The sequence below is a fragment of the Erithacus rubecula genome (genome assembly GCF_903797595.1).
Source record: "Erithacus rubecula genome assembly, chromosome: 19".
Taxonomy (NCBI): domain Eukaryota; kingdom Metazoa; phylum Chordata; class Aves; order Passeriformes; family Muscicapidae; genus Erithacus; species Erithacus rubecula.
This window is the reverse complement of record NC_136671.1, coordinates 13385117-13410291: the sequence shown is the minus strand read 5'-3', so window position 1 is coordinate 13410291 and position 25175 is coordinate 13385117. Positions and strand designations below refer to the sequence as shown.

General features: G+C 45.7%; 1 protein-coding gene across 2 annotated transcripts in view; it reads right to left on the bottom strand.

Annotated features, from left to right (window-relative positions):
* MMP17 (matrix metallopeptidase 17) overlaps nt 1-25175 on the bottom strand; it is a 46044-nt gene that overhangs the window by 5720 nt on the left and 15149 nt on the right. For both annotated transcript variants that reach the window (XM_079322161.1, XM_079322162.1), the window contains exons 2-7: nt 9973-10105; nt 8144-8270; nt 5180-5463; nt 2175-2351; nt 1949-2048; nt 724-806 (exon numbers count right to left, since the gene is read on the bottom strand). In XM_079322161.1, coding sequence (XP_079178287.1) covers nt 724-806; nt 1949-2048; nt 2175-2351; nt 5180-5463; nt 8144-8270; nt 9973-10105 — 904 coding nt within the window. The remainder of the gene's footprint in view (nt 1-723; nt 807-1948; nt 2049-2174; nt 2352-5179; nt 5464-8143; nt 8271-9972; nt 10106-25175) is intronic.

Genomic DNA, 25175 nt, shown 5'->3' with positions numbered 1-25175 from the left:
CAGCTCCAAACACAACTCTGTGTTGGCTCTGGGATTCTCAGCCTTTTTGTAGCACATTTCATACTGCGTTTTCTCCAGAGAACTCCACAGAGTGGCGTGAACTGGAGCAAGATGTTTAGGAGGCAACTCTCAACTTTGCATCTGATCTTGCATGAATTTCTGAGGCGAGATAAGCAATAGAAACCAAAGATGAATCTTCAGATTTGTGTTCCACACACACTCAACTCTTTCTCCAGAGCTGGCAGGTTGTGACACCAACTTTTAAAATTTTATGGAAATCGGATCTTAGCCTAATAATGCAGGACACAAAACTCTAACACTTTGACATCTGCAGAGAGGGAGTTTAATTCTAATTATAAGGATTTATATAATACTGTTGTTCTGCTCCAGTTTGTGTATTTGCTCTAGTTCACTGAAACATAAATGAGTAATACATTCCAATATGGTAGCAATTGCCATAAGTACAGATACTTTTTAAAAATATAAAAAAAATCTTGAGGATACAAATTCAATGGCAATTTTACATCAATGGAAACTTTTGTTACCAGTCTGGCCACACACTCAGATATACAAGATGCCTCCCTGGGTCTGTAGGAGCAGCCCATAAACCCCAGCCAGCTCATCCTCACCACCCACCCCAGCCCATTCCACACTGCACTGCCTCTGGTTCTGCCACACCAAAGCCACCCCAGAGTGACACAGGCACAGATCCCTAGTGCTCACCTTTGAAGAAGAAGGCCTCTCCCCGGATCTGGGCCACTGCATCGAAGTGCGTGTTACACCTGTTGGGCACATCCCGCCTGAGCCTGCAGAGAGATGCCCAGGTGAGCAGGGCCCAGGCAGGCAGTGAGTGGCTGTGTGCCCCAGTGCCTCCTATCCCGTGGACTGAATCACCTCTGCTCCTGCAGAAGACAGGCTGTGCCCATCTGTCACTCCTCATGCTCAGGCCAGCCACGTGCACAGGGATTTCCAAGGTGAGCTCAGGCAATCCTCAGCCTGAAGACAGCTTGGACTGACAACCCTGATCCACCAGATGCCATTGCTGGGAATCAAGCAAGGATACCATCTACACTCAGGTAGCTGGTGAGCGCTGAGCTAGTTTCCCACTCCCAGTGGCACAGCGTGGCTTGGCCAGCTACCCCAGGGCAGCAGGACATGGAAAACAGCCAAACAGCCTCTCACTCCAGCTGTTCAGGATGCTGCTGCTCCAGGGCTGAGCTCCCAAGTGGCACTGACAGAGCTGCAAAGCAGAACTCAGCTGAGCCTAGACAAAGGGACCCAGAGGAGCCAGGTGATATCCAGTGAAAGATACCTGGTGAAAGTCACTGGCAAGAGGCAGCTGAGATACAGAGCTGCTTTAACAAGGTGGGTAAGGAAGGCACAGAGTATGAAGGACTGAGAGAGCCACAAAGCCCACGTACAAAATGATGTAGGAACAAGGATTCAGGATGAAGGAACAAGGAGAGGATGCTGGGAACCTACACAGAAAATCTGCTGTGGGTGGCAGGGAAGCATAAATCTGTTCTGCTGATAGAACAATTGTGCTGTGCTGCCAGCAGCAGCTTCACTGCCCTCTTTCGCCACAAAATAACAGATGTGGAGGCAAACCTCATCCACCTTCCCAGCATACAAGGTAAGAAGGAGGGGATGGCATGGGTGAGATGGTGGCATCCCACAAGAGCAGGGAGAAAGGCTCTTGTATTTTTAGGTGCAAACATGGCCATAAGGAGCTTAGTTTAAGGAGTTTGACTAAAATTTCACCAAGGATGAATTTACCAAAGGATGACGGTGCCAACTTTACACTAGCATGAGTAAAAAATTTGAGTTTTAGCAAAATACCCAGAGATCCACAGAGAAAGAACTAAGCCAGAGTGAACAGGCAAGATACTGATGAAGCAGAGTTTCACTGCTACACATCCTTTGCAGGAAGGGAAGAAATTTTACTTACGGCACAGTGGAGCGATTCTCTGGCAGCTCTGGAAGGATTGGATGGTCATCTGTTTTTCTTACTTCAGGTTTGGCTGTGAGGGACACAGATTCCCTGACTCCTGTGTTGAAAAGAAACAATAGGGGGTAGCACCATCCTCCACACCGTTCACCTCAGAAAACAGCTATTCCATTGTGTCCTGCCATGGCAGGAACAGACCGTAGCCACATGAGGGATGCAAACTTACCATAGAGTTGCCAGATCCGGACTTTGTCCTCATAAGGCAGGTCGTACTTCAGAGGATCTCCCACTGGACCTTGGTAGTAGGGTCTCATGATAGACTCTATGGCAGAGATGTGGGTCAAGCCAATGGCATGTCCAAACTCATGGACAGCTACGGCAAATAGGTCCATCCCATGAGTGTCTGGAGTTAAGGACAAAATTGAAATAGAAGTCACTAAGTGCTGATAGTAATTGGGGGATTTGGATGTGCTGCAAGGGCTGTAAGAGAAAGTGTAGGTTTATGTCGGATAAACTGGAAGGAGTTTTGGAATAGGTTGTTTGAAAAATTTTTTTTTTTTCAGTTGGAGACAGGAGTGCATTATATGAAAATGGAAAGTAAACCAGACTTCAGCCTACACCAGCTTGGGTATCACCCTCCTTATTTCCAGATCACTGTTGGTACCTGAGAAAAATCTTGACAAAGGGCTGAGACTACACCCCCATCACAACCATCTGCTGAGGAGCACTGCAGAAGCTGGGCCAGAGCAGTCATTCCCTGCACCTCATCATGCCTACTGCAGCTGCTGAAACAACCTTTGCATTGCCCAGAATAATTGCCCAGATTTCTGCAGCCACCAGCCAAGAGCTCGTCACATCCTGTGACAATGAACTAAGCTATGTGCCCACCTGCCCATAGTGCTCTATGGGGCTTTCCCTGCCTGGCCTCGCACGCTGCTGCTCCGGCCAAATCCATCCCTCAGCCTTCCTGTGTGCACGCAAACACGTGAATGCTCATCTGCTTATCGGCCACCAACCTGCTCATCTCACTGCTGCCCTGACACAAGAAGGTGGCCGTGTCCAGCTTGTTTTTAGAGGATTTACCATCTTCTTGTTACACAACTTGTGCTGACAGGGCTGCAGCTTTTGTGTCTGCTGCCTTTGGCAAATACTATGACCCTCACACACCACAATGGGCATTAAGGAGACATTGATGAACATCAATACCTCCTTTGATGACTTTCTTCCTTTGGTCTGGGCTATCTCCACTATATTTTCTTTCCTCAAATTTCCTTATTTGCAATCCAACCCCCAATGCCTCACACCACACCCATATACAGACCAGTCCTATCCTCTCCAGAGCCTGAGACACTCACGTAAGGGGCTGATGCTCATTTTCAAACATAAGTCACTGCTACCAAAGCAAATGAGGAGCTGCTCCCAGGAGCTGCGCAGGACTTAGCCTGCTTGGTGCACTCCCACTACACAGCTCCAGACAGGCTAGGCCACATGTCCATACAATTTCTGCCCCTCTCTGCACAGCAGTGTCCTGCAGTAGTACCGACTGACTTTAAGTGTGGTTCTTACAAAGATCATGATGTCAAGTATTGTAATAAAGAAGCAGTGAGGTTGGAAAGACCCCTGTGGAGCTCAGGAGAGTGTCACATTCCCTGAGAATGATCGGAGACAGATGAGTTGGCTTCTTTGCCATCTGAGATGGCTACTTTTTTGCACAGTCCTTAGTGTTCCTCACCAGTCTCAGGGTGTTGGAGCAGGGAGATATCCTTCGCTGAATTTTGCCTCATCGTCCATGACTATTATTTACAGTGTCTGTAACCAGGTGAGATTTTTATGACCTTTACTCTTTTCCCTGGCACTGAGAGAGAACAAGACATATGCTCTCTGACATTTTAGTGCCAGACTGACAACCTTGGGGATATTGTTATATCGTCTACCAAGCTGTTGTTTTTTAATCGCTAGAAAGAACAAAATAAATAAAAGATGAAGCTCGGATAGCTCCAAGATCTTCCAAATAGAGGGCAGCTTTTTGCTGCAGGCTCATGCCCTCATCCCTCGGTGGTGCTTGGAGGGGCACTCCCTGCGGGAATGCTGGCTCGGAGATTGCTCCTTCACAGGAGTGTGTTTCACAAGGAGCATTCCCAACCACCAGCTGCAAAACTGATTCTATCACTAAAACATTCACTGTGGCAAGCTACTGACCACAGCACTTGCCTCTGCCCTGCATGTCTGCTGATCAAAACTGCAGCTTTTTCTTTTTCCTTCCTGATAAGAGCCATCAGCTGGGGCTGCACACCAGCATAAAACAAGGTGTAATTCTCAAGGATCAGCCTGTCCAGACCTTTAACCTTTGAGTTAACCTCGAGAGCTCATCCAGCACCTCTGGCAAACACTCCTGCTCACGAACACTCAGGGGAATGGATGGAGGTCAATCGGTGGGCAGGAAGAAGGCATCACTTTCAGAGAAGACAGCTTTAAAGAAACTTATTAAGCTGAGGCAGCAGGATCCCACTAGGAGGCTGGTGGAGGAGGTGGCATGTCAAGTACATTAGAAGCTGGTGTCTGCAAAGAAGACACTCTGTCAAAACTCACCTGATGTGGCGGCTGGGGACCTGATCCCCACAGATGGTTTTGTAGCTGAGGAACACTTGCTTCTGATACTTTCTCTCTTATTAAAACTCTACTTTAGCCAGATGAGATGAGCATAAAAAAGAATAGAGGTACATCCTGATGTCTGATAATTGACAGGAGATGGCAGCAAAAAGATAGGCCTTTTCCCCCCACAGCAGAGCCCGTTATAGATAGATCAGCTAATACTATACTTTAAAAATAGGAAACTGGGACTTATGGCAGTGAAGGCACCCAAAAGGTGTCGAAGTCGGAGAATGTAGTCCCCATCCAAGAGCTCCAGCAGCCGCATACCCAACCTGCAACCTTCCAGGTCTCAGAAGAGATGGGGACTGCAGCTGGGTGATGGGGAGCTTGGCGATTGCTGGCAGGATAAGGACAAGCATGGAGATGCCATTGAGGCTTTCAGGAACATAAGAGTATCATCAACACTGCCTGGGTTGATTTTGCTAGCAAGGCTAAGAGAGGCATTAGAAGCAGAAGACTTCAGGAATCCTGAAGTTGGGGGTGAAGGTGTGACAGAGGCTAAACCACTCCAGCCACCAGAGCAGAAAAGGGAAATTGAGAGCCTTTGTGCTTGGCTGCAGTTCTCCCATCCTGACCTACCTGATGATCGAAAAGTCCAATATTCATCATCATCAAAATGAGTGTCCCCTGCTGTGTGATGGTCTCCAGGGAAGAAAGCATGTGCCACTGTCCCACCAGGCCCATCAAAGGGATAGCCATCATTGTGATCTGCTTTGGAGAAGTCTATCTGGATGTCGGCATTGTTTCCTGCCACTTCATGGAAATTCAGTGGGGTGATGTCACTCCAGACCTTCAGGGCATAGTACATCAGGGCTCGGACAGTGTCGTGGCCCAGGTGGGACTCTTTTGGGAAGGTGCGAACTCTGAAATGAAGAGGGCAGAAAAGTGGATGGGTCAATAGCATGAAAGACCTCCAAGAACTGCCAGAACTGGCTCTGCAGGTGCCTGGAGCATCAGAGCTGCAGTGAGGCCTTCACAGCTTTTGGTGTTTTTGGGCTGAGCTGGAATGGAAGAAAAGTCAATGTTTCCTGTATAACCCAACTTTGAAAAAGAATTCATAATTTAGTTGATTTAATAGAGGAGCTGAAAAGGCAAAGACAGAACAAGGCACCTTGGCTTCTAGAGGAGTATATTTAGATAATCTTTTGTTGACAGTTTTGACAAAAATATACCTGCTTTCCAAGCAAATGTACTGTTGACTGGGTAATTATTGACAAAAGCCTGTTATGATGGATAATTTCTAGCCAGCTCTACCCCAATAATAACAGATACTTTCTTTTTTGTGCACCAGCACACCAAAGTGTTGTCATGGTTTGACAGATTTTTAAATGCTGAAGCAATAATTATGATCACATCACTTACCCTCCTGCCCAATATGTACCAGAATCACTCGGTAATGTGACGTATCACTTGGTACCACACCACTTCTCATCATCAATGGGCAGTGATGACCTGACTACACTTCAAGACGTAACTACAGGTGTCACAAGGGGATGTCACACCACTCAAGTTCTTCCCAAGTAGCTGTTGGAGTGCTGGAAGACACCATGGGTATGAAAAGGGGAGTAGGAACAACATGTTTGCTGAGGTTGGGAGTACATCCCACACCCTCAAGAGACAGGTAGCCCAAAGTAGGTACCACCTTCAGGCCAGGGCAAAACTTGTCAGGGTTAAATCTCAGACAGAGCAAAAAGGGACTAATGACAATAAGCAGAAATCTCACTAACAGTTCCTCTGAAGCACTTGGGAAGCGTGTCCTAGAGACAGTGGGAATGAGTGAGTGAATCAGGCAAAACGCATCACAGCCAAATGAGCAAAAATCATTCATATTCACCTTGATTTATTCCTCTTTATTTCCTCTTTCCTCATCAAGTCAAGACTGGGAAACAGGGAGACAGGCGGAATTTTTATACCACGGGTCACTTCACAACATGAAGCCATCTAAGAACTAAAATTGTTTCTTCCTGACACTGAACTATGTTATCTTTCCTCAAAACAAAGTCTCAAAGGAATCTGCTAGAACCTAGACCAAATCTCTGCTAAGCCCATAGTTTCAACATGTGTTGACAGCAACAGCCAAGCTGAGATTTTTTCACTTCAGTAGGAACAGGAACTCTCTCTAATGGATATACCAGGATCAAAGAGAAACTTATTATTAATAAGCAGAATTTTACATAGGATCCAGATGTGTTATCAGGACAGTATAAGCACCTCATTCTCCACACTATTCTTAGAAGACAAAGTCACTGCAGCACATGGTACTTCAGGGGAAAAAATGAGTTCCAAAAAGCACAAATCTTGGTAGGACAGGGATCAGTTTGCTTGCCAGCACTGACCTGCAGCATATTTCTGAAAGCTGGACCTGAACTTCCGTGTATCACAGGTGCAGAGGGACCTACATATGTCACTCCCTGACACTGGGGGGAAAATACTTGCCTGTGGCAAGGATTAGGAGAAAAGAAGTGACTTTATAACCCAGAAAATGCTTGTCCTGGTTTGAAAGGACAGGTGTCTGCCAGTAAGGGCAGAAGTTTCCCTTTGGAATAGAGACTTTGGTTCCACTCTCCCCCCCAAGTATTATAATTGTTTGAATCAAGGACTCTGAGGCAGAGATAAGGGGGTGGGAATAACAGCTCTTTTACTAATATATCTAACTGTACAAACAGAAAACAATAACAGTTAATATTGCTAACAGAACGAAATAGATAACTTGGTGTCAGTCCCTTTAGATGCAAGCACGCTGTCTCTGTGCTTAGTCCCAGTCTGGATCTGTTGAAGGGCAGGAGGGAGGGTCGGCAGTGGCCACGCCGGTCCCGGGCGGGAACGGGCTGGAGCGGCGGCTCCTCGCTCACCGTGTGTGTCCGGGTGATCAGCTGTGTCCGCAGAGGCAGGAGGCTGGAACAGGGCAGATGCAGGGCAGGTGATCACAGAGGGTCTGGCTCTCCTGTGCTCCGCCGCGTGGCTGAAGATCCTGGGCGTCCTCCTCCGAGCTGGCCGGAAACCCGAGTGCCCTCCCGGAAGCCTCAGAGGCCCCTCCAGGAGCCGTTCCCACCCACCCCTTTTGTCTGGACTCATCAGATATCCTGGGTGTAGCCCGGCCAGCTCCATTGGCATGATAATGGCAAAAATTCTTTCAATTGACACAGTAACATAAAAACACTCAACCCCCAACAATGCTCCTATGCTTGGACTTGGGTGGGCCAAGAGAATAAGCTCCAGTTTTGGCAGCTGCCTGAAAAAGCAGAATCTTAATGCCCTCAAGAAAAAAAGATACTCTAACAACCATTGCAACCTAGCAAAAAGCTCCCAGCTAATTCACCAGCCTGATCTGCACCATTCCCAGGCACTGCCAAGTGGTCCAAGAAGTCACTACTGAGACTGTCAGGAGAAGAGTTAAAATAAATAGTCTATGGGGTATTGGGAGCTCAGAGGGACATCTTTTAACCATCACCCTAAAACTCACCTCAAAGCCATATTTAACAAAGCTGACTGTGGAATTGGTCTTTTGCTGCAAGATTTCAGCAGATATAGATTAATTCCTACCTCCAGGACAAGTTCCTTTTGCTCCACTTGGTGACAGCCTGGGCAAATCGCTTCCTCCTGGTCTCTTCAATGGTGAGGTCGGGCAGAGAGCAGCGAGGGGTCTTCATCAGCTCCAGGGTGGCTTCATCTAGGGTTAAATGAAAAACAAGAAATCATGGGAATGGTGGGTTAAGAAATCCCAGGGGAACAAAGAGATGGGAAATGAAGTGCTAAGAATGAACCAGAAGAGCAAAAATTGATATTTAGGAGCCCACTGGAACATGGCACCAGCTCCAGCATGTCATGGTGATACCCACAGAACACTGAGCCCCCCATGTCCCACTGCTGCTCACACCACTGGATAGCAATTCCTGCTGGAAGCCCATCTGTGGCCAGCTTTGATTATGTTTTAAAATGTATCTTTTTAAATATTCTGTTTTGTTCTCTCTTGATGACTTTCCCAGTATTCTTCTGTCAAGGAGAAACATTCACTTGTAAGTAAAATCCACCTCTGTTCAGCTAGGAGCTCATTTGAAGAATGTCCATGATCCTTCTTATTAATTTTTTTTTAATGAATGAAAGCTTGAAGTGTCTATTTTTACCAGCTGAAATGCAGAAAAATTGTTTCATTCACTCATTTCCCTGCTGACTTTACCTCTTAAACTCTGTTTTTATGAACAAATCCACAACTATGACCTGCTCAGGGCAGCAGTCTCTTCCAGCCCAGCCTGTTTCAAACACCCCCTCTGAAATTGCAATTTGAATGGCCACTCCTGTGGCCATTCAAATCTCTGCAGCTTGCGATGCAGTGGAAGAGAAATTACTGCACATGCGCAATTAACACCAGATAAAGGAAGTTCCAGTGTCGGGATGCAACTGCAGCTTCAGGGGACCAGCAGAGGGATGCTGGGGTGTTGGGATGGATAGAGACCCACCTGCTAATTAGTTGCTTCTCTTTAATTGTGTCCTGAGCAGTGGAAGCATGCTGGTCCCATGACAGGAGGGCCATGGAGGGGTGCAGAGCAGAGAGGCACCCCTCTGCAGGCAGGGATAATGCTGGCTTTGTCCTTCCCTCAATGAGGGCATTGAGAGGAATGACCCTGACCATGCTGGGGAACTCAAGCTGCTTCAGCTTGCCCTGGGACTGCTACCTCCCAGGCAGATGTGCCTGCCATGCTGATGCCACTGCCTGCCCCTGCTGGCCAACAGAGCTGCTGGAGCAGATGATGGGCTCCCAGCTGGCTGGGCATGACTGGGGACTATGTGGAGCTGCTGTGGCTCAGTGAGATCCCAGGGGAGCCCCAAAGACCCTCCTGGCCCTATGCACTGTGGGCAGGAGCAAACAGAGTTGGGGTGATGCAACATCATCCTTCTCCCTTCCCTGTCTGTGCCCCAGCAGCAGCAAATCCAGAATATCTATGTATACAAATTGGGAGGCTTAATCAGGACTTTTGTTCAATTCAATTTGATGCTGCAAGTAAGGTTTTGAACAAGGACAACTTTCTCCTTTTTTCCCTTGTCTTTATAAATTCTTTTTGTTGGTTTACTTTTTTTTTGAACACACCAAGAGCTATTTTAAGCACACTGAAAACCCCAAGGGTCTGTGGGTCTGTTGAAATAATTGCTTGCCTCAGGTTCTTGAAAACACAAGGCAGCAGAGCACCTGAGCCATGTAATTACCCTTACAGCTACAAATTGAGCCATATGCTCCAGCCACGAGAGCTTTCCGTGGAGCTTTTCCTGATGCTGCTCCAGAACATAATATCAAGTCCCCTCTCTCCTATGGACCTTCAAGAAACTATTCCTGCCTTGCTGTGCACCAAGGAGAGGAGAGGTCATGAACCACTGACCTAGGACTCCTGTGGCCTCAAGCCCCCCGAACCTCTGCATGGCAGTGATGGCCTTGGTGAGCTCCTCCTGCGTCTGCAGCTGCCCTGTGACAGGGTCCGGAGGAGGCAGATACCCAAATTTTGTCAGCCAGTCCTGTGAAACAAGGCAAAGGGGAAATGAGAGAAGGAAAGGAAGGAAATATAGACACAGGGAGAGAAGCTCTGAAGGTCCTCTCCCTTCAATGCATCCTGATGGTTTGAGTGTGTTAGCCTAATGGTTGTACTTGATGATCTCAAGGGTCTTTTCTAACTTAAATGATTTTGTGGATGTGGCTTGTTTTACCTTCACCTTCACAACACCAGCATTTTTTTTGGAAATAAACTCAGCCATGAAGTCTACAAGCCCACTTTGTGCCACACAGTCATCCAAGACCTAAGGCAGATGACCTCAGCATTGACACAAAACTAAGCCCTCCCTTCCAGCATTTCCACACTCACTGGTTGAATCATCTTCCTGCCAGTTGCCCTAAAGTATTTACAGCCAGGTGTGGGTCTCTCTACCACCAGAAAGCAGCAGAGACCTGTGGAACCCCTGGATGCCCCTGTTTCCCAAAGCCTAAGCAAGTACAGCCATGTGCCGGTGATCCCCTTGCCACAGGGATCTCATTAAACCCACACTCACTGTTAAATCAGAATTTGTCTCTCAAAGGACAATATATATCTCTATGAAGATTTTTCTCTTTCTCTCTTCAGGCTAAAAAAAATGGAAAAAAAATTGCTATAAATCTCCTTCTTACAGCTGCTTTTAAAATGTCTCATGAATTACCTTTCTAAATCCTTTCTTACCTTCCTTCTCTCTCCCTCCCTTTCCTCGACAGAAGGATGAGCAAGGAAGAATAATAATACCTCATGCAGAGGATGCCATAAACACCTGCCCTTTATTTTCTTTATCTGTATCAAACATTGATCTGTTGAGCCTCTTCAAGACTGGTATTGATTCAGACTTCTACTGCAATCAATACACCACAAATTTATGGTAGGCAGATTAGTGCCAGAAGCCAGTAGCTGCTTATTGCTACATTCTGAAAGTCTCAGAATTTGGTGTCACCTGCAGGTACCACCCTGAATGCCACAGTGGCCCCAGTCCCCTCTCTGCAAAGTCCAGTTAAACACATTCACTCTTGCAGAGCTTTATGACATCTCCTCAGGCTTGGTGTGACTCTCCATTGGGGAGCATGGCCTGCTGTGCTGGGTTTATCACCAGCAATTCACTTCCCTCGCCACCCTCCTCCACAGTTGCCTTATTTCACTGGGATGGTGTGCTCAGTAAACAGCTTATTTGGCTATTTCTTATTGCTTAATGCAACTCCATCAGTCACCACCTTGCTGGGAATGTGTGAGCATCATCAAAGCCCTTCCTTGCCATCGGGCTGATGGCCAAGCCCAGTGCCATCCCCTCTTCTCCCCTGCTACTAGCTGTCCCTTTGCACAACCAAGCCATTTGTGACAGAAATTAGAGATACAATTAATCTTTGATTCTTTGTGAGAAATTGGCTGTGACATGGGGGTCAGCAGCTGGTCCATCAATTGCAGAAGATGGCAGAGTTTAATTTGGTTTCTTCCCTGGCAATGGAGACAGTGTCATTTATCCTCTAATGGCAGCACTGGAGACAGACACAACTCAGCTGTTTTTGGGGGCTCCTGGGGTTGCAGACAGCAGCAAAAGGCTGGGGAAAGCAACATCAGAGTGATATCCAAAATCTGTACAGGTCTTCTTTCATTCCTAAACCCCAAGGGACAGAGAAAGCACAAACACAGACAGCCCAAAGAAAATCAGGGGCTCTCTACATAAAAGACAGAATGAGTGGTCAGAGATCACAAACCCTGCACCTGATCTACCTTGCAAGCACTGATGTTCCTTCATGTGATTTTCATCTAGACCACCAAGTATATCCTGCATTACTCAGATCCTCCTTAGTTTTACAGACCTCTGTGATATTGCTCTCATTCAGCTCTTTTCTGTGTAGGGATTCTGGCTGGTTTCCTCTCTCCTTGTAAGCAAAGCTGATTCATAACACTGAACTTTTAACATTCCACCTTTGCTGTGGCAGAAAATTTCATGAGACTGAAGCTGGCTTGAAGATGAGAAAGAGCAGGAGAAATTGTCTGGCTAATTATCTTTGTGCACCATGAAAGCTTCTCAGATATTTTCTTGTCCTTAATAATGACAAAGGCTAAACTTACATACTTCCATAAAAAAGAATATGAAAACATTTTCCATTGAGATAATTTCAACTCATCCCCTTCTTATTTCCACCTTAATAAAAAAGCACTTTTTTTCGCCAACTCTCATTAGCTTAAAATGTTTAAATGAAATAGTGATTTCAAGAGAATGCTAAAATTCCATAAACATATATCTTTCCTGAGCTGGCACAATGAAAGCTTTTCCTTAAAAGTGCACTATGCTAAATGAATTGACCTAATCCCAAGAGAATATTCAGCTTCAACAACTATTTCAAAAGCAAAAGAATTGCCTAATAAGACAAAAATCAGATTAAGCCATTGTCTAACCATCTTCTGGCTCTGAGAGGAGCTGGGCACAAGTGGAGCTGCACTACATTACTCATTCCATGCCCCGGAGCAGGTACCTTAGTTTGGGTGCCATGATCCTGGCTCAGTTTTTTGGAATCATCACCAGCAAACATGGGTCTGGGAGCCAAGACCAGAAGGAGTCTTCTGATCCAACTCTACCATTGAGCAATATAGAATGAAAGACTTTGCACTGGCTCTGGTCCAGGAAAAAAAAACAAAAAAGCAAAAATGGAAGAATTGCATGCCTGACAGAAAGGTCCAAAACCACCCATCCATCTTCCCCTCCTCTCAGCAGCTAAGCACAGCTGCCAGAAAGAGCCCTGGTGCTGCTCAGTGCAGGGCATCAGCACACATATTGTCTGCAAACCACAGCCGGGATGCTTATGGACAGAACAGTGTCTCTTCTGGGGGCAAGAGGGCCCCCTTACCCCATTCCAGGTGGGGACTTGCACCATGCCCTCAGCAGTGGGAAACAGTCATTGGAACTGTCTCAAGACACTGCTATTAGGAAAAGTGAAAAAAATTACTGGTTTTTTTTTTAATTTTCCCCTGCCTCTACAATCTTCAAATGGTTTCATTTTACCATCCTACCATGGGGGGTACCCAATAAAACATTTACAAAGTCTAAAACCAACTGCTCCAAATAAGAGTTTGCCTTTGCAGAGGGAGTGTCAGCACCGTCAGCTTGGCTGGGGTGGGGCAATGCCAGCGTCACTCCTTCATGGAGCAGCTCCACTCATGGGTTTGGAGACAGATTACTCACTCAACTGGCTAAATAAACCCTGTGTTTATTTTTCTCATCTGGGTTCCCATCTGTAATGGGGAAAAGCCTGCTTCTTGCCTTAAAAAAAAGTTTAACAGAATCCAAAACTACAGATTTTTTTCACTTCTTTTTTTTTTTTTTTTTTTTTTTGCATTTGGAGAAGCACAAAATTAAGCAAAATGGTAATGCAGTCCTGCCCTCTGCAAATAATCTCTGCTGCAATTTTGGACCTTCATTTTTCTCCTAAAGCCACCTGAATGGAATGCCAGGCAGCAGTCAGGGACTGAAGCTTTCCAGGGTCAAGTGATCACCCAGAGCAAAGTGTTGCCTCCCATGGCAGTGAGGCCTCTGGTATTACTTATGTGGAGACAATTTTCATATTAAAATGGCAATTTCATTTCATTCATCTCTCTACTTCCTTTGTATCAATATATTTTTTTTCTAGAACCTACTTACCTGCTTCATTTTAAAATAGACATAGATATTGCCCCTCTTTTATGGAAGATTTATGAGCTCTGTAGGTCTGCTTTTACAAATATTAATATTATATAAGATGATGGGCTTATTCAACTGCCATAGGCAAAGGAAAGATTCAGTCAGCAAGTTTTCTTGCTGATGATTTCTTTTTAAGGGTGGTAGGTTGCCGTTTACAAGAAGACAAACTAATTCAGTATAACAAGGAGAGGATAAACAGGATAAACAGCAAAACAGAAATCAGGAAAAGCAGGGAAATTATACTCAAGTCGGCTGCACAATTCTGCCTGCTCTTAAAATGGCCATCTATCTAAAGCTTAGGCCCAAACAATCAGGATTTTTTTCTCTTGGAGAGAAGCAGCATTAGTACTGTAGAGGTCATAACATTCCCTTTGCTCAGGGATGGAGATTGTTATCCTCAATGTACCCAGCCTGTTGCCAAACTGAGAGAAGAGCAGTGCTTTACCACAGTCCCTGGCTCCTTGGCAGATTCATGGAGCAGACCCTGAGCTTTCACCAGTATCCCAGACTGTGTTCATACTGATCCCATCAAAGCTGAATGAAGAAACTGGGGTTAAATTGAGGACACTGTTGGCAGGGGCACAAGCAGTGCCCTCAGTGCTCTGCCTGAGGGTGTTAGTGGCAATACCCATGGGCTCTTCTCCCTGGTCTGAGTCATCGTCATCAACATTTCTCCAGGCACATCTTTGCAACTAACACACCTCCAGAGACAATCTGGATGTGCAACATGCACTGAGAGGATCCTAGTATATCCCAGTTTCTGAATCTTTGGGGTAGTCCAAGGCTTGAGCAGAAGCAAGTTGTTTTCCATCGAAAAGGATCCCTTTTATTAATAGTCTTTGAAAAGCTTTACCAAACTGCACCTTTTCTCATTAATCAAGTGACAAGTCAGTTCTAATCATTTTAAAAGGGTGCTGTGATGGCTGGGAGGTTAAAGCCTTACTCTGACCTGAACCTGGCCCTTGGCTTTCTGCCTGGGGCAGCCTGGTCCCTACCCACTGTGCCCCATGCCCCAGGTTGCAGCAGCAGCAGAAATCACCCCACCACTCTTTTCCATGGCTCATCTCCTGCCTTCCATGCTGGATAACCACAGAGAAGCAGGCTTTGTTTCAGTGGAGCTGCCCAGGGGTGAGAGGATTTTGAAAGCTTCCTTTCCTGTCAGAAATCCCTGCAGTCATGCTTCACACAGGCAAGGGAAGAAAATCCAAACATACTATTCAACAAAATTAATGACCTAGATTAGTAAAATAAAGCTACAACTCAAGCATCTGGAACTAATTTCCAAATTACACTTTGCTTTCTCTCTGCAGCTACCATTAAATAGGGTGGAAGCTTTTAAAATAATAATAATTTTTTTAAAAATCCCCAACACCATAAGATAGATTAAAGAAAATTGCTTTGAGCTGTTTGCGGTTTTATTCCAAGTTATCGAAGGTTTACAGTATTACAATTTTTACAGTCATTTTCCTGAGATCAAAAGACCCCAGGGACAACACCCGTTAATTAGAGCAAGACATATGGTGCTGCAATACTCAGAGAAGCATGTTCCTGCAATGGAAAGGCCTCTGGGTCCCACAGAACCAGCACTTCCCTTCCAGAGGTTGCCACACACCTCTCCTAATGAGCTATCACATGCACAAAACCAGCTGATTAATTCCTTAGGAGAAAAAAACCTGCAATTTGGATTGCCACCAGGATTTTGGCTGATGCCACTGCTGAACTGCAAGACCAGTTTCATTAGCTGCCATCAGAGGACCTGCTTGAATTCAAACAACTCTTTAATTTGAGCAAACGTTGGGCACAGAATCCAGGTTGGAAGCTAATGCAGCTGTTGATGACTTCTGCTCCCTAGCCCTGGCTTTAAATGTTCTGTTAGTGCAACAGCCACAACTGGATGCTAACTTGGCTGCCTGTGGGTCCTGTCAGATGCGGTCAGGTCTAGAATGCAACTTAATGCCCATTTGACCAGCTCTGCTCATGTTACCTCTCCTGGGTATTGGGGGAAGGATGTCCATTGTCTGTCAGGGTGGGCACAAAAGAAGGTTCATTTGGAGACAAGTTTCATCCACCATGCAAGAGGTGTTACACAAGGTGTAAGCAGCTCTTTGGTTGGATGGATACCCAGAGCATCCCCAGAAACACAGAGTTAATAAAGAGATGTGGAAGCAGAAGGAAATTCTCTGCAGACCATAGAAACAGCCTTTGAACTGAAGATCAAAGAACCAATTCCCACCCATAGAAGGCAGCTGAGCAAAGCAGTGCACCACAACACAGCACAGTGTTTGCTACATATGGCTTAATTTTCTTTTCAGAGTACCGAAGAGTGACAAAACATATCAACAAAACACAGTTTATGCTGCATTTTCAATATAAATGTGTATTTTTCTTGGTGGAGATTTAATACACATGGGCTTTAGGGAGTCCTTCAATCACTGGATGTTTTCCAGCACATTCTAAAAATTTCCACTTGAAGTGAGTGAACAATGCAAAAATAAAACAGTAACATAAAAAAACTGTATATAACTGAAATTCCTCATGAACATCAAAAAGCAGTTTCAACAGCAATAGTTTTCTGTTTCTACATCAGTCCTAGTTTTGCACTATGCTGCCTGTCATGGTGAAGCATCCTTTGTCAACACTGAGTTATCCAGGAAGGAAGAGAAGAAATGCCTAGTTTGTAATGGTCTCGAACTGTGATAGGAAGTTAGGTAAATGACTGAATTAGCATCCTTTTATCTTGCTACAGAAATAGCTCTAAATCACATACTCATGGCTGGGTTTGTGAAAATAGCCCTGCAGGTGCAGTTGGAGGCTGCCTGCATGCACATGAGACTCTCACCTGGCAGCACCATGGCATGGTGACGCATGCCCGCAGTCAGATCCTGTGATGAACAGCAGCCTTGGGACCTTGGCTCTCTCCATGTACCCTCAGCACCACTCACTTCAAAGGAAGGTGCCAGAACTCCCATGGAAAATGGAACCACAATGAGTTCTAGTCCTCTGGTGGGCACAGAGGCCAGTAACATCCCTGGAGGGGAGCTAAACAACCCCTGTGCTCCATTCCATTGAGAAGTGCAATATCTAACCACCATTGCAATATATGGCTCATAAATACTGGCATCAGTTTGGACGTGCTTTTTAAACTGACTTTAGAGCACGTGTGCTGCTGGTAATCCACTCTGTGCCTGGCTTTGCATCCTTCAGTTTGGCAGCTGTTGGATTAATTCACAGGCTTGCTCCAGCTCCATTTACACAGGATGAGCCAAGAGTACGGTCTTGATTGACAAATCCAGGTAGGATGGGCAATGTCTAAGCAGACTAGAGGAAAACTCAACTCCAGTGTTAAGAGATGGAACAACAGGAATCCACAAGATCTGTTAGTCGCCACTCTTGGAATGACCACCGATGATGATCTGTGATGTCCCCAGCTCACACAGAATCCCAGGACAGGCAGTTCTGGATGCTGGCTCCTTCTGTGATGGACACCAGCAGCTAGCCATGTGCCCAGACCTGGGCAATACTTTCCCCTGGCATCTTCCCTTCTCTACCAGCATTGCTCACCGCTGTGCTCAAATCAAATCTAACCTCAGATCTGCTGTGACAGGGCTGAATTAAATGTTACCAAATCCAGTTCTGACAGCATTTGTAAGCCCAGAACTCCTCTCATCATGTGCCTAGCTGTAATCCAGATGCAGCCAGGGAAGAGGTTCCCGGCCTGACACAGCACAATAAATCATGGTGAGTGATTGCTTCATCCATGAGGCAATCCTCTCTGTATGACAAAAAGTGAAAGCCAAGACTTTGTAAATCGGGGTTTTCTGGGCACAGGACAGGACTACCCGTGGTTTTCTGTAGAATTTTGTTCAAGGGTCATCAGAGTCCAAAGCTGCCTGAGGGCTGCTGTGAGCAGAGCCAGCTGGACAGTGCTCCTTTGGAAACATCTGCTGGAGATGGACTGAGGGAACAGAATGTGCCTTGACCTTCCTCTCCCCATGCTCTCCTACCCTCTCCCATCTATACAGCAGGGAGGGCAGCTGCTGTGGCCCATGTCCAAGGGAATTTCAGCATCAGGAGGCTCCCTGAGCCCTCTCAGTCACTGGAGTGAGGACACCTGCCCTGCACACTGTGGGGAGGCTCTGGTCAGCACACAGATGTTTGGACTTTTACTTAAAATCTCCAAGCCTCCCAAGTATCTGGCATATGGCTATTGACATCATCCAAAAAGACTGTGCAAAGAACTTCCAAACACTCCGATCTTCCTACTGGATTGAGACCAATATGAGCAAGAGAACGATGAATTCTTTTAAAAGAAGTACAAATTGTGCTTTACTGAAATGAGAATGAAGGTTTTTTTAAGGGGTGACAAGAGAGGTTATGATTTTGCTTAAAAAAGTCTCTTTAAAGCAGTGGTATTACAATGAGCTTTTCTTGTTTACTGGTTCTTTCTAGTAGCTGTACAAGTGTTTCAAGCAATTATTGATGCTATGGACAACTGGTGAACAGAACAAAAAAGAGCCTTCTGGCTTCACAAGCAAGGCTACTAAACCAGAAGAAGCAATAATATCACAATTATCAGGTGATCAGCCTTCAGGTGAAAGTACCAGCAACTCTGGAGAAATACTTCAGGAGCACCCCACAGGCTTCATGAGCTGGAAGAAATTACCCACAGATAGAAAAATGAGCCCTGCATCACCACAGTGTGTTGGATGTTTTCAAAATGTGACAGAAAAAAAGAATCTTTAATTATTAAAACAAACTAACTAAAATTCATAATTAATTGGTTCCATTATGACCAGTCCAGAGCATTTTCCTGTGGCTACCAGATGATTCTGCTTTCAGTGAGAACTGATGTTGATCATAACCAGAAAGCAACCAGAACAGAGCAGACACCAAACAAATCCTCAGATTACACTCATCTCCAGAGAGATTCAAATTATCCTGTGCCTGACTTTGGCAAATGAGTTGAAACATACAACACAGACCTTGCTTTTACAGGAACTTCCCTCACCCCAAATGCTAATTTAAGGAATAGTAAATCTGCCCATCTCCAAACAATGTTATTTCATTAGGTATTACAAGTCATGCTGAACTATGCAGCACCAGTCATGTATGTACCAGACCACGGGAGCTGGACAAACAGCGACAGCCACTCCAGCACAGTTAGAGCCCAGGACACAGGTCCCTCTCCTCACCAAGGACCTGGGAACACCTCCAGTTGTCTAAGGCCCTGCTCTGGCAGCCAGATAAAAGGCTGACCTCCCCAGCACTGCTGGTCTCCCAAACCCATCCCTAGCTTGGTTTGACTTTTGCATCATAATGCCTATAGCATAAACAGTAAAGGAAGATAAATGTTTTTATCTTGCTGAATCTTTGCTAAAAGTACATCTCACCTCTGTAAGGGCTGTGTGTGTGGGTGGTAATGGCAGGACAAAGCAGATGGCTGTAGTTATGGCTAGCCACTACTCCGTGCTTGCTAGATTTATGCAAAACTTCAACCCCTGGTCTCTTCTCAAGATCCATCCCAGCAGGAGAAATTCTAGACTATTTTTTGATACCAATCAAACTCATTAAATGTAGAGAACTTACATTCCTACATAAGCAGAATATGAAATGCCTGAAAGTCCTGGAAGAGAGCATCTTGAACAGCAGAGCAGAAATCCATCTGGTAAATTGGATACACTTAATCACATCAGGTTTGCTTTGCCCTTTTTCTTTTTTTTTAAAAAAGGACCATATATTTTTACTTCTATAGCTTCATGACACAAGGTCTGTCAACACATTTGATTGAAAATGTAAAAGTGGCCATCTGTATCACATCACAAGCAGACTCCTTCTCCTTATGACACCAGCACAGCTCTTCATCAGGAGCAGAGACATGCCCTGGCACGTTGAGTGGGCCACTGCTCTCTTTGGCTCTACCTATCAAGTACATTTGTTAACTATATGGGAATCAACCATCCAGACCTGCTGTCTCCTGCCCTAAATACCCCAAGAGCATTCTCATCTCCTACTAAACCTTGTTCAGAAATGCAGTCAGCATCACCCTGCCACTGCAGAGTCTATAGGTACTTCTAGTTGGACTACACAAACTGCCCATAACTTGCTGAAATACCGATTTCCAAAGCTGGGAAACACCCATGGGGTGAGGACCCATGTGTGGTCATGGTTGCAGCACCCTGATGCTCAAGGACTTGGAATGGTCATATTACAACAGAAAGGCCAGCAAAATCTGCCAGAAAGGTTGAAGACAATGGAATGTGCAGGTCCTTGGAGGCACCAAGGCAAAGCACCAGATTCTGCTGACTGAAAGGAAAAGGGTTTTGCCTTGACCACCAATGACCTTGTTCAGAAAAGCAGGTAATTAGTTTCTTCCCCCTAAAGAGCAGGTTAATTCCTTTTGCTGCTGTGCTCAAATGGCAGCTGGCACAGGAGAGCCATAAAAATATCAGTACATGTTACTCCCCTCTTTACCGCAGGAATGAGACAATTTGATATTTCCAAGCACCTGCCACTTTCTACAGCTCCAGCCCTGCCTTTTAGAAGATGGGGTGTGTCCAGCAAGGGCACTGGTGCTGGGGTAAGCCTCATCCCCATGGATGCTGCCAAGGCTGTGTAAGCCTGTCACATCCTGCTGTCCTCCAACACCCCGGGCCTTCAGCAGACAGGAGCAGGCACATTGCAAGAGATCGTAGGGTCTTCCCATGGTGTGTTGTGCAACCCAAGATTATCACCGGTGCAGTTATTTCCCCACCAGCAACAGCCCATGTGCAGCATCCACAACCCACTTGGCTTGCCAAGCGCTCCCAGGTGACAGGTTCCCCTGGGGATCAGATGCTGCCCCACAGGCATGTGGCTCCTTGCCCCCTTGCCCTTGAACCCACTACACCCATCCTCTTGCCTGTGCCCAGAACATTAGAGATAATCCCTGCCAACTTAAGCACCTAGAGCAAAACATTTCCAGCAATAAATCTGCCACTATAGCAAACTGAAACTATTAGGGGAAAGCAAGCAGGTCTTTGGACAAGAAAAGTTCAAGCAACTTTAGGCAGAGTAAATTCAAGATGTATTTGATCTGAACAGCAAGAAAAATCATTTAAGTGTGTGGCTTCAGCCTCCTTTTGCTGCTGGAGGCTCCACTTGCTCCTTGTACACAGCCTGAACAGGACTGAGCACCCTTCTGACCAATTCAGGCAGGATCTGGGCATGTATCAGCCATCCCAAGACCAGGCCCCTGAGGACAGGAGAGGTAAAGCCAAAATTCCTTACTGCTTGGGCAGGTGAAGTTGTGGGGAATGAGGGTCCACAGTAAACGGGGAGCATCCAGAGACAGGAGCCCTCCCCAGAGCCCTAGTGAGTAAGTGTGTTTTAATGTTACATAGGGTGGACTTTACAGCAAGGCTCCCTTGGACACATAGCTTGTAAGGAAAAGAAAATCTTAAATTATTCTCTGTGAATGTGGAGGTTCACAAGTCTTATATGTGGCTTAAAGTACTGGAAGCCAGAAGTGCAGCCCTGCGTGGGGTCTGGCACTGGCAGGACTGAGCTTTTGAGGGAAAATAGAAAGTTTGCAGGAAATTATACTTCTTTGTATTCGCACACTTACCACACTGCAGGCTCCAGCTGGGACCAGCTAGAGAAGTAGTGAAACCACATTTTTTAAATTAAAGAGCTGGCTGACTATGCTGTTATTCGAGCTCATTTTGTCGCTTTTCCAGCCATGTGTCTCCAAGGCACCCCAGGTTAAATCAAAGCAGCATTCTCAGGCACTGTCCTTCCAAGTCCCCTTGGTTTGTTAAGAGGGACTGAGCAGGTCCCACTGGCAGTGTGGCCAGACACTCCCTATGGCTCTGTACCCAAGGAAGGCACCTGTGGGGCCGTGATCCTTCCCTCACCACTCGCAGAAAACCTGCCCCACAGGAGCAGGACATTACATTTTCCATTACAGGCACAGGATGCTCCAGAGTACTAAGGAGGTTTTTGGTCGAGCTTCTTTCAACAACCACTGCCCATCAACTACATGCCTGCAGGAAGAGCTCTTTATCTTAAGAAAATTGCTCCCAGTCTGGCCTCTTGCAGTTCAGTGTCTGAGCTCTACATCATGCCAATAAGTAGACAAGGAGAAAACATTTACTGCTTCTTATAAGGGGATGTCTAAACCACTTAGTGCACCCTCAGAAGGCTCAGAGCATCTTGACACTTGAAGCAAGAACACACTAATGAAGGGGTAAGATAAAAAAAAGCTATTGAGCAAACTGAAGACTTTGTCTTTCTGCCTCGTCATATTATGTCCCACCCTCCAAGCTCAAAATTGTGGAAAAGGGGGAAGACGGGACCACTGTCCCCAAGGGACCAACCAGGGCCCTACTTAGGGCAAATCTGCAACATCTTTAGCAAGACCAGGAGTAAGACAGGGGGAGGATTCAGGGGCTGATTACTCAGCCTAATAGTTAAGATTGCTGAAGCAGCTACATAAAGAAGATACAGTTATGTATCATTTTAATTATGCATATAATGGCTTTATCTTTTTGTTACCTTATTTCATTATTGAAAAGTTTTTCTCACATATACCTTTTAATTCTCAAACCCAACAGAACACCAACAGAACAATTTATAAATAATTTAATGCACAACAAGGCACCAATTCTTCTAAAAGCAGCACTTCTGGAATGAGGCCACTGAAAACTCTCAGCATCTGATACTTTAGTGTCATACCACCAGTATTGCACCCAGAGGGTAGCAATATACAGTTCCTCCAAGCTATGCAGGCTCATTTAGAAGCTGCAGCTGAAGAGCTTGAAAACATCTCTTGGTAATCATCAAAATACAAGAGAAGTCTTTGGCGTGCACCATGGCAAGGAAAGCCTGCCACTGAGTTTGTAACACCAGCTAGTGAGATACACAGAGAGAAAGGAAAAAAACCTCCAGCAGCAGAGTCCTGTCTGCCCTGGAGACCCATAACCAGGTATACATATAGGGCTGGGCAGGAACATTCCCCTACCAAAGCCCTTTGGCACCACAAAGCCGTATTTAGGATGGAGAAGTTGTTACAGCACATCAAACGACACCAACCAAAGAAGAAAAATATTCTTGAGTGCTGAGAGCAGCTGCTGAGTACCAACATCCCTGCAGAATAAATCCAGGAGAGCTGAAGTGAGACCCTCACCTCCCAGCTGTTTCTGGAGGAAGCACTGCTAGTTATCCTCACCCACAATCAGTGTTTGCTTAACAGACAAATTTTTCTAATTATGTTTGTCAGCTTTGCTAATTACACAAGATATGAAGCACAACACCCTAATTTTTCATGTATCAGCCTCTTTTTTTTCCCTTCCAATAGAATGAAATTTTTTAAAAAGTCATTCACACAGCCTCTACCCAAGTGGAAGTCAGACTTTCACCACAGGTATCACCATGCAGCTGGGCTTTTGTGCTTTAATTTTCATTGTATTTATTCCCCCAGTGAAGCTGCATTAAAAATGTATCAGTTAAAACAACAGATACCTGGAGATGGAAGTCTGTGCTATATTTTGTTGGGTTGTTTTTCTCTCTCTTGGTCCTGCTACAGTGATCATTTGTGTCTAAAGCCCAGTGAAGTCAATGGGAATAAGCAGGTGCTTCAATTATATGCATGTGAATAAATTAGCTTTGTTATCAAAGAGAGTAAATATTTTACTGATTGCTGAATCAGTGCTTTTCAAGCTACCAAATTGGATCAGCCCAATTGCCATCACAGAGAACCTTTTTGCTTCTCCATCACTGAGCCAAGATTTCCTTAAACTGATAATTTTTGCATTTCTTAGTAGGAGAGATGTGGAAAGCTTCTCTGAGCCCCTGCTTCCACCAGCCCTTCCCCTAGCCTCTTGTGCTCTGTCTTGGGCTCAGGTAAGGGCCAAATGTAAAAAGAGCTGCTGAGACATCTCTGTAGGCATTCAAAGGGGACGAGTTCATCCGCCTGCTGTAGGATCACACTGGGTCTGTTGCTTTTCTGTGTGTGTGGTGCAAGGAGCATGGACAAGCCTTCTGCTCTACAGTAAGATGGGAAATTAGGACATGTTCCAAAGTACTGTCAGGTTTTGCCAGTAATGGTAATGAAACCACAGCTGGCATTAAACACAGTGCAGAAAACTGTCTAAACTGGTACTGCAACATGGTAACAAAATATGTGCAGCTAGTAGTGTCAAATGAACTGCAGGCAAAACTTGGGCTGAATGACCACCTGGACGATGAGTATCCTCCAAATCCCTCCCAAAGCCAAACCCAGAGCACTTGCTAATGTGGGTAAAGGGGAATGCTCTGGGATCACCCTGGCACTGCCTGTGCCAGCCTGCTCCATGGTGGCCCAATTCTGCATCTTGCAGGCAGGATCCTGCTCTAGGTGCTGTGGGCAGGCTCTGTACCTCCCTGCTGAATACTTCTCTGCCCCAAAAAACAAAGGGCTGGCTAGTTTTGCCAAGGATATCCCAAATCACATTCCCCATCTTTTCAGCCCCATTTATGTACAACTGGGAGGTGTTGCTGCAAGCTGGGTTAAATACTGGTGGAAAAGGTCCCATGGCTGTGGAAGGCATCACTCTCTGCTCCTCTCCCTGCTTTTATCTGGTGTGGGAGCAAGCAGGAACAAACAGCCTCTGCAAAGGGGCTTTATCTTTGCTGGCACTAAACCGTGACGGTTAGAAGGTAGTGAGGGAAATCTGTGCTGTCAGAATCAAAGCCGCAGTAATTAAATAGGCATTTCTTCTGTCCCAGGGAGATGGCTGGCAGAGCACGAGTTATGAGCAGGGACACTGAGGGCTGCACATACACAACAGGAAATCTCATCCTACTCCACAGCACTCCATCCCAGCCCCGGGGCGGTGGCTGGTGCCAAGAGCAGGATCAACAGGCTGCTGAGCCCTGGCCCACTCCTACATACCAGTGCAGTCTGAGAATTCTCACCTTGCTATTCAAAGTTCATCTTCACCCTGCAACTCAAAACTCACCCTTTCTTTCTTCAAACCTAAGAAAATCTCCCAAAATGAAGAAGTGGGAGAAGAAAAGGAGCAGCTTTCCCACTGCCTGGATAGATGCTGCTCTGTACTGGCATCTGCTCACCAGATTTCTATTTTTTCCAGTGATGATTTGCCAAGGTGTTAAAGTCAAATCATTCAAATTGCTCACAGAGTGAAAGATACTCAAGATTCAAAATTACACCTTGACCCAGTTGGGTCATTTTCAGCAATTATCACCAATTTCTATGGTGGAAGATTGTAAGTGCTCAGAGAAGAAGGAAAAAAAGTCTTTTCTTCACCTTGCATAAAAATGAAAAACAAAAGTGATCTTCTTGCTCTTGACATAACCATGCTTTAAAGAGCTTTACAAGCATCAATTTCCTCATTTG